Source organism: Rhincodon typus, chromosome 10 (assembly GCF_021869965.1).
Source record: "Rhincodon typus isolate 14 chromosome 10, sRhiTyp1.1, whole genome shotgun sequence".
NCBI lineage: Eukaryota > Metazoa > Chordata > Chondrichthyes > Orectolobiformes > Rhincodontidae > Rhincodon > Rhincodon typus.
Window position 1 is genome coordinate 19,916,877 of NC_063341.1, and position 14,778 is coordinate 19,931,654.

Here is a 14,778-nt window from a genome sequence, read left to right on the forward strand (position 1 = left end):
CACTTTAACAATAAGCACTCTAGCTCTACATTTCCAGTTAGTCGTACACTGAATATTAATTAAATGAAGAATTACATAATATGAGTTTCAATACTGTATAATTATATGCAGTTTTATCCCTCAGTCATCTTTACTGAATTTACTGTGGTCACAAAATTAGTTCGTTCTGGTGTTTTGAAACTTACGATCATGGAACAGATTAGCAATCTAATTTAGCTGTTTATTCCACCTAAACTGATTTCATTCCTCTGAGGAAGCATCTGTTTATTTTCAGTTTTTGGAGTTTCAATGCATTTCTGTCTCAGTCAAATAGAATTGCCAACTTATCCTTTCTTGCAGATATTCTTTGTGGAATTAGTCCACTCGTTCAAGAGTCAAGTCAATAGAGTTATGCTAGAAGGAAGCGATATTTGACATATGTGAAGAATAGTTTTTACTGGCTGAGAGAGTGTAACCTTCAGTGACAAATTAAGCAATAACGCCCGTTTGCTGCACTGGGAAATTGAAGATAGGCTGGACAATTGAAGGATGAGGGCACAGGTCCTTTCCTTCAACTGCCTGGTTTATACTGAATTTTTGCATCTGCACATGTACAAATAACATTCTCACTAAATGGTCATAGCTCCAACCAATTGAAGACACTGATTAGAACACTGATCAATTTTCTTGTGGCACCACTTTCGCCATAGTTCATCTTCTATTGACATTGATATCACAGTTTCAAACCAATTGGAATATGAAATTGACCACAAGAATTATTTTTTTAAAAAAGCTATAATCTTGCAATTTGACCTTACAATGTAAATTTACTAAACTACTCCTGTTTGCTATCTTCTATACACTGTCAAAGCAATTTATAAAGGATTTTAAATTGAAACTAAATAAAATATGAAATGATAATGCTTTTCTTAATAACTATTAGCAATCAGATATATAGATTAACTCTTTCTTCTGAGAAATGATCAAAAGATGGTCAGATAAAATAACAAAGCCTCATGAGAACCAAAATAATAATGTTATGTCTTTCTGCAACACTGTACTCCACATCTAACACCTCTGTACTTAATTTTTCAGTCTTCATCAAAAGCATCAGTCCATCACACAAAGAAAAGTTCTATATCTTAAATAGCCATCACTCTGTAAACTTGGGATGCTTGCAAAATAAAAAGGACTTTGAAATATTGGTAAGTGACTATGAGAAATGTGTTCTTTTCCATCTGGTTGTCAGTGTTTAATGGTAAACCAGAATGCATATGGGGCAGTCCAAGCATGAAGGGCAGTAGGACACTCATGCAAAGAGCTGCTCTGTCCTTCTGTGAGATCAGAAGCCTGTCACTTCTCTCATCCAGACTGTCAGCCTTGAGACACTATAACTAGCCTTACCTCTGTGTTGTACACTCCATATATCAGGAAGATGAAGAGACCCTATAAAGACAAAAGGAAGGGAAAAAGCTGTTAACTGTAATCATTTTTTTCACGCGCAATTCTGAAACAAAGTTTCCTGAGAACAAACACAAAGAGGCTTTTACAGCTGACAAGGTCAATTTTTATTTTTCAATTTCATGAACCAGAGCTCAAGTATCTACCACAAAGGAAAGGAGTTCTTTACAAATCTCTTTTACCCAACTGAATAGTAATCAAGGTTATCAGGACAATTGGGGGCCTTGAAAAGGAACTGGTTCCATTGAAATTACCACCACAATTAGTACAATCAGTTTTGATGCAGAACCTCATTAGGATGAATGATATTACATATTTTGCATCACTGCAAATCTAAAGCCGGTTCACCAAAACACAAAATGTGCAGTACAAATTCAGCTAAACTTGTGTACGCTAAAGATTTTGCACCATCTTGAGTGCTGGCTCGGTTCAACGGACAGCACTTGTGAGAAAGTCAGGAGGTCAGGGGTTCAAGCCCCACTCCAGGATTTAGCCAAATAATTTATGCTGACAGTTCATTGCAATACTGAGGAGTGCTACATTGTTCAACATGATACCCTTCAGGTAAGGAGTGCAATGCAGGCCTTGCCTACCAATGGAGATGGGCATTAATGGTTCCATAGCATGAATTTTTACAGTACGAATAAATGACTTGTGTATAGGGATCAAATGTAGGTGGTATGTAGGAAAGTAAGCTGTGAAACAGATGTGGGGAAGCTACAAAGGGATCCAGCTAGGTGAACTGAGTGGGCAAAGATATGGTGAATGAAATATAATGTGAGAAAAAATGAAATTGTCCACTTTGGCAGGAAAATGTAAAGAAAGAAGCATACTATCTATATGGTGAAAGGCTGCAGAGCTCTGAGATATAGAGGGATCTTGGTGTCCTTGTGCATGAATCAAAAAAAGGTTAGTATGCAAATACAGCAAGTAATTGGCTAGGCTAAATGAATGTTATTGTTTATTGTGAGAGGAATTGAATGTAAATATAGGGTTGGGTGGGGGGGGGATGCTTTTGTTATCCAGGCCATTGGTGAGACCACACCTGAAATACCTTGTACACTACTGGTCTTTTTATTTAAGGAAAGACATAAAAGTATTGGAAGATGTTCAGAGTTTTATAAGACGAATGTCTGGTATGTCCAGGTTGGACAGGCTAGGCTTGTATACAATAGGGTTTAGAAGAGTGAAAGGTGGCTTGATCGAAATACAAGATTCTGAGGGGTCTTGATAGCTGAATGTGGAAAGGATGTTTCCTCTTTAGGAGAACCTCGAGCAAGTAGTCTCTGTTTAACATAACAGGCCGGCCATTTAAGAACAAGGTGAGAAGTATTTCTCACAGAGGGCATACTCCTGCTCCTGATTTGTATGTTCATTTGAAAAGGCTGGTTGGGTTCTCATAGCACCCTGATCAATGTTATTTCCTCAACTAACACAATTCAAAAAAAAACTAGTCTTTCATTTCATTTACTGTTATGGAACCCTATACTGCACAATGACTACCTTGACATCATAATTAATTATGAAGTGTTTTAGGAAAAACATATATAAATGCAAAGTCTCTTTAACTTCAGCTGTGAAATCACCTCCAAAAAGGGTCAGCTCACACCACTGTGTCATGCCAGTAAATGTTCAATTAGGAGTACATTTATCTGAAATTTAAAAATTGCTTTTTAAAATTTTAGTAAAGAACTGAACTGTCTGCTATTAACAGCATTAAATGTCTGATGGGCAGTCAGAGAGTAATTTTAGACCAATATAAGACAAGTGAATAATTAGGCACTCACTCCCCATATGATTGAAAACTGAACTTGTTTAAAACCAGTTGATGCACACACCATGCTGGAACATTGACCAAGCCATTCTGCTCCTACAACAATTCAATAATATCATGGCTGATCTTTATCTTCTATTAGTTGCCTTAGCTCCATATCCCTTAATGCCAAGCTAGCTGGAAAAAAAAGGCTTGCATCTCCTGCTTGATTTTGTGGGAGACAGACTGCTCTTCTATTACCTTTCACATTCTTCATCTTCTCTATGAATGGCCTGGATCTGCTCTTAAGGGGTGCCCTCTTGTTCTTGACTCCCCACAAGGATTTTCTATCTACTCTTCCAAAATCTTAAAAATATAAATCAAACTATTCTTAAACTCTCTATATTCCAGGAAATGCATGCCTAGATAACACACAATTTCTTTTGCAATCTAACTCTTGGAGGCCCAATAACATTTTGGTGAATCTGAGCTGTATTCCGTACAAGACCAATCCATTGTTTCAAAGGAATGTTGCCCAGATCTAGTGTCTGCATCTACCCAGGGCTTTGCATAATTGGAGCAACACTTCCCGGTTTCTATACCCTAATCTTCGGATTCGAAAGGACAACTTTCTACCAGCTTTTTGGCTAACAGTCACTTTCTTTGAATGGAAGTATGTACCCATTAACCCTACCTTTCTATTACCTACCCCAACTCTGAATCTACTAGCCTTTTCCTTCTAAAAGTCAACAATTTGCTTTTATTGTAGCTAGCAAAAGGCAAAAACGTAATAACCAAATCATCAATGATGAAAGTTCACTTTGGATAGAAGGCTGACTCTTAGTTTAATATATCGTAGATGCATGTTCATAATAAAACACAATAATATTTCCATAATTAGCCCAAACACTGGGAGTTCCATGATTATTAATGATGACTATATCATCTACTATTATAAAGAAATTTAACTTCACAGTGTAGAAGAAAAACTGTGCAATCAGTAAGTCCTATGACAGGTTGAATGCGTTTAATGGCTGTGGTCAGGTGGAAAAACACCATTTGTGAAGGGTGACTGTAAATCACATGTGCCAGTGGGCAATAGGCTGAGGGTTAGTTTGAGAGTTGAGTGCTCAGGTACCCATTGATAGAGGCATAAGCTGTGGAAGCTCCAGAAAATCCCTGGTCATGTCTTTGGACACAATATATACCACAGCAATACAGAATACAAGTGAGTATGGACTGTGGAGAAATTCAGGTAGCAGGGTTCTAGCTGATTAGAGCTGTCAAAAGGGCTTGTCAGGGAACACTAAGCCACTGTGGCTGGCCTTGTACTGGTAGGCACATTACTCAATGGATGGTGACAATCATTTGCAGATGTCGTACAGCATCTGAATGACTGACAACTGTATCTCTTGCACCCAGACAATATGCAATGAGACCCATCTGGTCCCAGTTAAATGGAAAGGACTGCAGCTTTAGAGTGACAGCAGGATTGTCCTTTCACCATCTGTCCTTCCGATCATAGGTGACAATTTGGAAATTATTAACGTGCACATTTGTACACACACACACACACACACTTTTGTCCATATGTAGGAAATGAAAAATAAAGTCTGACACTGAAATGGACTGTGGCCAACAAGAAGAAATCTGCATCAGACATGGGAGCGTATGGATTATGTTCCACATATCTCCTGGCTTTTGGAAATAACTTCAAGATTTTTCTGCCAGTTCTGATATCACCCAAGAGCATTAAATTACCAGTTCATTTTGAGTGACTAATCTTTTTGCCTAGGTTTTCAGATGTGCCACCTAAACCCTGAAACTTTCTTGTAATAGCAGAGGAAGAATTCTCTTATCGTGTATATTGTGTTCAAAGTCCTGACCAGGGATTTTCTGGAGCTTCCACAGCTCATGCTTGTGGCCTGATATCTTTGCAACAAGGAAAAAAAAGACATTCTGAGAAACTGAAAAAAGATTCCAAGTTAATAGAAGAGGCCACAGTCATCAAGAACCTGTCGTAAAACAGCTGCTGCACACTATGCAGGACAAAGTCAGTAACAACTTTAATTGTGAGAAGGCTCTGTAATTAGGAGACAAAGCTGAGAGCCATAGCAAGGGTAGAATGCCTTTTCTCTTCTTCCAACTCTATTTTGATTTAGCCCTATCCCTCAATGTTATTGCATTGCTTTTAACGGACTCTGGACATAAATTAAACAATTGAAAATATGAATGTAATAATAGTGCTAGCTAATAGGTGAAATTTGCCACAGGTAATATGGTGGTGGAAAAAAGCAATTTGATTGTATGTGATTGCACTCCTAAATATGAGAAAGACAGAGTCATATGGATGAACTTCAACCCACAATCACATAATTGAAGAAAACAATGTAAAATAGAATTGGAGGGTTTGAGATATATATAAGGGAGCAATTAATGGGGAATGGAGCTGGAAATCAAAGGATGCAGCATTGATTTAGGAGGTAAGTTAAGAAAAACGTCTGGATAATTCTTTTGGGTCACCCCAATGAATGTCTTTTTTATTCATTCAAGGGATGTGGGCAGCGCTGTTGAACCAGCCATTACTGCTCATCCTTAATCATGCTGAAGGAAGTGTGATGAGCTTAATTTTTGAACTGCTACAATCCATTTAGTCTAGGCAGACACACAATGCTGTTAGGATTTTGACCCAGCAACACTTAAGGAATAGCAAAATATTTCCCAGTCAAGATGATGAGTAGTTTGGAAAGGAACTTGCAAGTGGCATTGTTCCCATGTATCTGCTAGCCTTTTCCTTCTAGAAAGTAGCAGTTCTGGTTTGGAATGTGCTGTCTAAGAAGCCGTAGTAAATCTCTGCAGATGGTACACACTGCTCCTCCTGAGCGTCATGGTAAAGGGAGTGTATACTTGTGATTAGGTACCATTCATGTGAGCTGCTTTGTCCTGAATGGTTTCAAGCTTCTTGAGTGTTGTTGGAGATGCACTCATCCAGGCAAATGTTGGTTAGGCTGCTGCATAGTCTGAAATGACAGTTAAATCTTGCAGCAATCCCTGAACACTTTTCACCAATTTCTGAAACAGATCCTGAACTGAGCAAAAAAAACTCATCTCGTTAAATGAGGCCTGCATTCATTTACCAGCTATGACTACCTAAAAAGAATGACCCTGTCAAATTTAGCAATAATCTGAGTGCTTGTGCACATACCTTCCCATTGCTAGCGTTTTTCGCTGCATCCATTTTTGACTGAAATCGACACTACAATGTTGACTACAGACCCCAGAACATATTATTCATTGATTTCAGGGTTTTAAAATATTGACATTTCTTCAGTATAATTCATTACAACTATATTTCAATGCATACTTTTAACAGAAAAAGTGCCAATGTACACCAATGATTTGTAAATCTCCTTATTAACAAGAAGTCATTTGATTTAATGAGTTCCAAATCAATAGTGTAGTGTTTGGCAGACACTCATCATGCATATGGAAACCGCATTTCTTAAATGTATCTACCCTGAGACTTGATATGGCTAGCACAAGAAATATTATTGTACCTACTTTAAATGTTAAAACACAAATGTTTTAAGCAATACAACAATTTTTCATTAAAATTGTTGAGGTTTGCAGAATCACATTAGATGCCCATCCAGTTTATTTCAGGTGTTTCTTTCAGGTATTTCCACAATTTTAGTTGCCATTCTTGTCTTGTTTAGGTGTCTTCTTCCCCTTTCACACCTGTAAGCTTTGGAATCAATAGTTTCTGTCACCCCAAGCTTTTCTCAGCAAAATAAGTCACCTTTACCCCTTTATCAATGATGCCATTACAATTTGTTTCAGGATATAACTTGCTGTCATCTCCTCGTGCATATCGCTAGCAAAAATTGCATCATTAACATAGGAATCATCAATCTTACCATGTGTTTCTCTAGTTTCAAGTTAAGTGAAGAGCCACTTTCAGGGCTGGATTATGTCTTTGCGGCTGAAGCCCTAAAGCAGGAGGGGAGTCAGCTACTCCACTTCAGCAAGTCTGCTGGACCTGGGATAACCAGGTGTAGAGCTGGATGAACACAGCAGGCCAAGCAGCATCAGAGGAGCAGGAAAGCTGATGTTTCGGGCCTAGACCCTTTTTCAGACCTGGCGTTGCTTTCCCTTCATCAGCAGCCAATTAATTGGGACAGCCACTCCTATCAAGAGTTCCCCAGAAACCATCAGCCAATTGGAGGGCCAAGACAAGGACGCATTCTCAGAACGCAACCGGAAGGTGAACGTACGCCCTCACAGCAAGTTAAGTGGGATCTGAGAGGATTGGGGGGTGGGGGGGGTGAGTGGGTGTGGCTAGTAAGGGGTGTACTGAGTTGGTGACAGAGTTGCTGCAGGCACAGCCATGCCACCTGTCGGCTTCCGTATGCCAACAAACGCTGACTAAAGAGGTTATCCCAACCCACACAGCTTCCTTGATAGCTGTCCCACCACTGGTGAAATATCAAAATCACTGGTCAAGCATTGGCTTTTTAAGTGGAGTGCATTTTCCACATCTCCTGCTGCTGGTAAAATGGAATGGTGGCTGACAGGAAAGGGCACTTCCACCCCTTACCCTTCACTGGCATCTACATCATTCCTTTATCACAACGTGCTCCACGGGAATATTACAAAGAGAAAATATGATACTTAAAAACACCTAAGGAGATGTTAATGCAAATGACCAAAAGCTCGGTCAAAGAGAAAGGTTTTATGGTGTGTCTTGATGGAAAACAAAGGGAAGAGGCAGAGACGTTTAGGGAGAAAATTCCACAGCTTAGAGCCAAAACAAATGAAAGCGGAGCCCTAATGGTGAAGCGATTAAAATCAGACATGATCTAGAATTAGAGGAATGCAGAGGAAGGGCTATGGGATTGGAGGAGGTTACAGAAATAGGGAGGGGAAAGGCCGTGGAAAGGATTTGAAAATAAGCATAATGAGTTTTTAAATTGTGCCATTGCTTAACCGGGAACCAATAATGTAGGTCAGGGAGCACTGGTGGTTTGCGCTGGGCTTGGTACAAGTTAGGATATGGGTGATGGAATTTTGGATGATGTCAAGCTTCCAAATACTCTCAGAATAACTAGCTCCTTTTGCTGATTACACTTTCAAGACTGACCAAGGATAAAGGAAGAGAACAAAGAACCTTGGAGTGTAGCCTCTGTTGGTGAGAGCATATGGCATTAATTGGACTAGAGAGGAACATGTTCCTGAGTGCACTAAGCTCAAAACTGCCTTCCAGATGCCCAGCTTTTTATTTTGTTGATTAAACACCACTTCTAACAATCAACATACAACAAAAAATGTATTTAAATAACAGAAGAGTTCTTTATTACTAAGCAATTTACTTCCATAAAAACTGCAGCACAATGGTATATTTTTATAGCATAAAATGTTACTTCCAGTCACAAAGAGCTGAGCAAAATACAATGAATTAGATATATTATGATTAAATATAATAACTGTGACCATGCATGCTATAAACCTTCACAGAATCTATTCAACCATGTAGTAATTCCCAAAGCTTTGCTATAATGCAGAGCACAAATATTTCTGTTCAAATTTGATGTGATATATCAGCGAAGCATTTACTGCTAAAAAGAGATTGAGAGCAAATGTATCTTCCGCCACTATGAATAAAAGCCCTAGTTTCTCATTACATTCTGACAAGACCCAGGAATTCACTTTAGTTTTCATTTAGGCTTTCTGCCTCAGTTTATGGATGTATGCCTTCATGCTTTTATTCCTTCTTCGCTTCACACATATGTAATAAATGATTATAAATTTCCACAGACGACTGCCTCTCTTCCTCACTCACACTAAGTGCACAAACTTTGGAAGTTGCAAGTAAAACTCAACAAACAGATTTATTTATGATGTTGTCCTTGGTAACCGAAATTTCAATGTACTGATGAAAAGTATGATTAAAGACAGAGTGTGCCACGACAAGGAGAGCCAGGGACAAGTTTCTATTTTTCACTGCAAATATATAATAGCAGTTGACACCAGTTTCATACAAAATTCACCAGCTACAGCAAAGGAGTTGGAGGTGTAAATGGCTACTTGTTTCTTTTTAAAATTCCAATTGCATATATACTTCACACCAAATGACACAAAGGATGAATAACACCATATCAATTTACCAAATTAGTCTTCAAATTAGCAGTAATGCATCTCATGACTACAGCGACCAGCCACTAGAGTCACAAGCTTACAGTTATCTAATGAAATATTAAAAAGTAATCATTATTCACAACAAATCAGTGTTGATACCATATTCAAAAATTAAATTGCTACTAATTTAATAATTGTCTTAATTTTTTCAGAAAATATTCTAATCAAAAATTTTTGATGCTAAGAACTTTGCTTAAGATTTTAGTCTGTGATGAATGAGTATATTAGTAACCATTTCTTCATCGCCTTGTTGTCCTGTTTTCAGCATGCTTACCCCACCGCCACTTGTCATTTCTTTCATGATTTTAATTATCAAAGAGAATACAAGAATGGACAACCTCTTCCAGATTTCTCAAAGTAGCTGGTCTATCCAAACACCAGGAGCCTTTTCCTTGCACTGTCTTTGGAGACTGAAGTTCTCATACTTATTAATTAATATGATGTCCTCAATTGAAAACCTAAAGTTAATACAATTGTGATAGTGAAACCATTTTGACTCACCTTGGAGTACAAAATGCAAAAGGGGGAAATACTGTGCCACTTTACCAAAATAGCCAATGACGCACCCTCATTATTTCAAAAGGTAAGCAATGGGCACTTGAATCTGAACCCTTCCAAAGTAAATGTTTTCACTAAGTCTTTTTTTTAAAGGAACATATTCTTGTGAAGAAGTGTGTAATCCTTCTGTGGGGTGTGAGAGGCAGCTGAGACATATACCGATGCTGGGATCCAAATATGATCATTGGTGAATGTGAAACAGATAATCTCTCTTTATAAAAAATCCTCATGATATACTATAAAGCAACCAATGGGTGGTGGGTCTATGACTAAACTGTATCATGATCACTGTCTCAGGTTCTAGAGGAAAACTGATGATTAACTATGAATCAGTTCCATGTTTTGAGAGTGGTCTTTAACCCAACTTTGTAAATACCTAAATTTAGTGATTGAACCACGGAGTCAATTTTCAGCCTAACGCAAGGTTCAAGTGGAATTACGTTTTTCTTTCTGCTGACAGCGAGTAACCTAATAAAATGAATCTATCTCAACACAGCCTCCAATGGGCAAGTGTTCACAGCCTGAAACTGCTCACTATTTAGCATTAACTTCAATTAACTAGCATGAGATGAGCTTTTGTTGAACATTGCTCTCTCAGTGCAGCAAGAGCAAAAAAAAACACCTCATTTAATCAGCTTTATATAAAAGGTGCATCACAAGAACTTTGTATAAAGACAGACAGACAGTGCGCAGGATATAAAGAAATATAATTGGGGAAGAGGGAGAAATAAAAATAAACTACCAGAATTAGACTTTTGGGAGTCATGTTAAAAGCAGGAAGAGCCGACCAAGACAAAGTGGCTTCAGGAGGGAGTGGGAGTTCACAGGTTTAGGAATAGACTTCAGTACTAATGTAGGCACAAGTACTAATCATGTTTGTATCAGCTTTGTAGTGCTTGATAGTGACAGTGGATTTCCAGAATGTAACAACATCCTGTTACTAGCAAAGAAACCCTCAGCTTGGTCAGCAAAAATTACACTTCCAAAACGAAAATCAACACCGGAATTTTGGACAACTTGAGCTCAAGGCTTAAAATCAAACTCAGGGTGTTTGTTCCGACTTTGATGAGAACTAAATAGCTACACTAGCACAATTTGACAATGGCAATGCTACAAATTCCTGAATATTTTTGCTGCCTATCAGGTTTAATGACATTGAACAATGGGTAGATGCTGAGACTTACAAGGTAGCAGCACATCCAAAGACATTCCAACAGGACAACAAACGGTGAAAATGTCTTATAATACCACTGAGCATTACAGTTCTGTAAAGATCTCAAATTAACTCACCATATGTTATCATGTAAAACAAATCTTTCATATCCTTTTCGGCAGCCCATTCCTCCAAGGATGTCTTCTCTCCAATGATAAATTTGAAAGGTCTGCTGAGGCTATAATTTTCAGTTTTTTTTTTAAATTGAAATTTAATTTAAGGTGATCACGGTTTACAGCCATCTCTGAAATGTATTATATATATGGGTTTTAAAAAATTGTCAGCATAGCAGTAGAAACAAGAAATGAAGATGGGATATCAATCACATGACCAGAGAAGTCTATTACCCTGTGGAATGCAGGCCCACAGTGATTATTGATAACTGAGCTAGAGCTCCCAAAAGATTTAAAAGTAGCTCACACTGCTTAACTGAGATGGATTCACCAGATTTTAAAATACTCCACCGAAAATAATAAACTTTCAGTTCTTCCCTGTCAATTTTTAGTAACAATAGAAAGACTAGAACTAGACATTTAGCATTAGTTTACATCCCAGCTGGTTAAGGCAGCATTCTCCACCTTCCATTCAGGGCCTGACTTTTCTTCCTGGCACCCTAACTAAATGTTTGTGACACTGAACATATGGAGTCAATTGCAAAAACGTGCTAGAGAGGTTAAATGCTGTGAAAGAGTTCAAACTTCATGTAAAGGACACAGTAATGCCTTTGACCCATCTCACATAAACGCATTAATCACAGCATTTGAATGCTTTTAACTTAACTTTTCAAAGCCTGTAAAGAGTGTTTTCATTCAATTATAACTTTCAACTTGAAATATTACAGAACCCTGACTAGGAACACCAAAGAATTCTTAGCCATTTTGTCAAATAAGCCATCAGACATAAACAAATCAATAAGGAGCAATATAAAATACACCAATTGGCTAAATGCCCAAAATATTAGTGTTTAAAATGAAATAATGACCTAGAAATTTGAATGTGTGATTTTTAGGTGTTCCTGCACCCCCAAGGACTGCAGCAATTAAAGAAGGCAGCTTCACCACCTTCTCCAGGGTGATTGGGAATGGGCAATAAATGCTGACCTAGCTACTGACCATGATCAAGTAAAAAAAAAGTAAGATGGTGCAGGATACAATCCTTGTTGCCAAGGTCCAAAATGTTCCTGAAATGTGAATTCGGGGATCATTAATAATACCAAGCTGGTATGGAAGGCAGAACATTCTGCCAAAATGAAAGGCAACATTGAGCTGCTGTAGGCATCACACTAATGCTGAGGGGATGAAACTGAGGCCAAGACGAGAGAAAGAGCGTTGGAAAGACAGAGTCTTTTTTGTGAACTGAAGTGAGAAAGAACTATTTTAAATCAGCAAATTTCTAGGATGTTTTAAAAGTAAAGAATTTGACACCTATTGTGAACACTGTTTAAGTAGCAGTGGGTTCAAGAAATGTACAGATGAACTGGAGCTGAAGGCTTTTTATAATTGAAGCTGATTAGTGCCCACTTATCAACTACAAAGGTTCTCTGCCTGCCAACAACCAAATGGTTGGTTATCAGGGAGCAGAACAGCTTGGCTGTGACTAAGACAGAGAAAGGTCATTGGATCAGAAGAGAAACCAAGAGGTCTGCAGCGCCCCCCAAAAAAACTCTCAGTTCTCCACAGTAAGCCACTTTAAAACTGAAGAAATCCAGCTCAACTTTCCTTCAGTACATGTTGGAAGTTGTTAATTTGAATTGGATAAGTCAGAAACCTTTCACAGAAACACTGAACCTCTTGCAAACCAGTGGAAGCATTCAGAAAAAAAGGTCAAGGAGAAACCTTCAAGTCAGCGAGATCCATCCTGTGAACAAAGACTATAAGAAGATAAAGTGGGATTAGACAAAGGATTGTCAGTTTTGAATCGTTATAGATGGCAACAGCAGAACTACTGGGAAATTGTAACATTAATTTGCCACCAACTTCATCATTTATGCATGTCAGGTATCAGTGATTTTTTACCTCTTCGCTGAGGGCTCTGAAAAATAGTGTTGAATTATTCTAAATTCCCCAGAGAGATCAACAATTCACACCCTGGATGCAACCCCTCACCACAATATTTGGAATGGAGAAATTTCACACACTCCTACTTGTTTTATCTAGTGATCACAAGCCTTCACATTCTCCAAAAATCAACAGATTTCATCTGAGCTTCGAAGAGAAATTTTAGATGAGCTAGTCTATTAATCAATCTATTAGTGAAATGTCAATTTTCAACTATAGAATTAGAATGCCAATGTAGATTCTTCTGTCCCACCTAGCAACGCTTACAGCTAAAAGTTTCATTAGCTGAACTCACTTCCCATCACAATCAGTAACATGTTATGTCGTATGACCACATAATGTCCTGTATTATTTAGCAAGAGGTGAAAGATTGGCTTGATCGAGTTTTGCCATCAGAACAATCAGGGATACATTCAGATGAATTGTCAAAATTAGGTCTCTGCTTTGTGATTGCATGTTGCTATGCCTTCAAATTCACAAAGCCTTATACACGATCCAGGTATAGTAAGGTTGAGAGGATCATTTAGTCTACAGGCATGATTTCCTTCCTTAAAGAACAGGATAAGTGCCCAGCTTGATGGAACTTCTTACTTCAAAACCCTGCAAAAACCAATATTTGTCAATGACTAACAAAATCATGTTGATGTGGCTGAGCTAAAGATGCAAAGATTTTCTTTCTTAATTATTTTGTTTTCTCTTGAAACAGTTTGAAATGGTTTCTCTGTTATCAATAGATGTAATGGTGTCAATTAATGTGTTATTTGTTTGCCAGCCTGGACTTTCTGTGCAGCTGATCCCTGATAATGGGCCACTTTTCTACATTTTTCAAAATATAAATGCTAGGGCACTGGAAGAAAGTTATGAACTGGTCTAGAAATGTTTAAACCTGACTTGGACCTATCAATCAATGAAAAAGAAAACTTATGCATATAGCTAACTTTAAAACAAAATCACAAGGGAGAAAAATTAATATCTCCATTTGCATAGTTCTGTGGACAAAATGGCATTGCCATTACTGTACAGGTGAGAAGAGCCATTATGTTTTCATTTTTGGTAAATGTTTTGCTGTGGGATGTTTCATAACAGTCAATTAGCAATCTACTGCCTTGAGTTCTTATCAAATATGACTTCTGGCAATAGTTTTTCTAACAAAGGAATTGCCATTAAACCTTCTCAGACAGCTTCAGGTGTTTTGCTTATGTATTTCACAAACAACGCCCAGGATATTGTTCACGCACATGACTCTGGTTCAAATTTTCTGAGGCAATCTCCAAAGTTAGGTATGGAACCCAACATTGTTAAAACTAAAGCTCAGAACATATCATAAATTACCCACAATTTGCCCCAAACCATTCATCAGGAAAACTACTTCAAAATGTACTACCAAAGACCCGGTAAAATTCCAAACTTTGAGTGGAGCCAAATAAAAACCAAAAGAACTGCGGATGCTGTAAATCAGGAACAAAAACAAAGTTACTGGAAAAGCTCAGCAGGTCTGGCAGCATCTGTGAAGGAGAAAACAGAGTTAACGTTTCGGGTCCGGTGACCCTTCCTCAGAACTG

The 14,778-nt window shown here is 38.1% G+C and overlaps 1 protein-coding gene across 1 annotated transcript in view; it reads right to left on the reverse strand.

Moving 5' to 3' along the window:
• Positions 1-14,778, reverse strand: part of LOC109927772 (adhesion G-protein coupled receptor D2-like) — a 259,955-nt gene that overhangs the window by 158,651 nt on the left and 86,526 nt on the right. Inside the window, exon 20 of the mRNA XM_048601531.1 lies at positions 1,384-1,425. Within this exon, the coding sequence (XP_048457488.1) occupies positions 1,384-1,425 (42 nt within the window). The remainder of the gene's footprint in view (positions 1-1,383; positions 1,426-14,778) is intronic.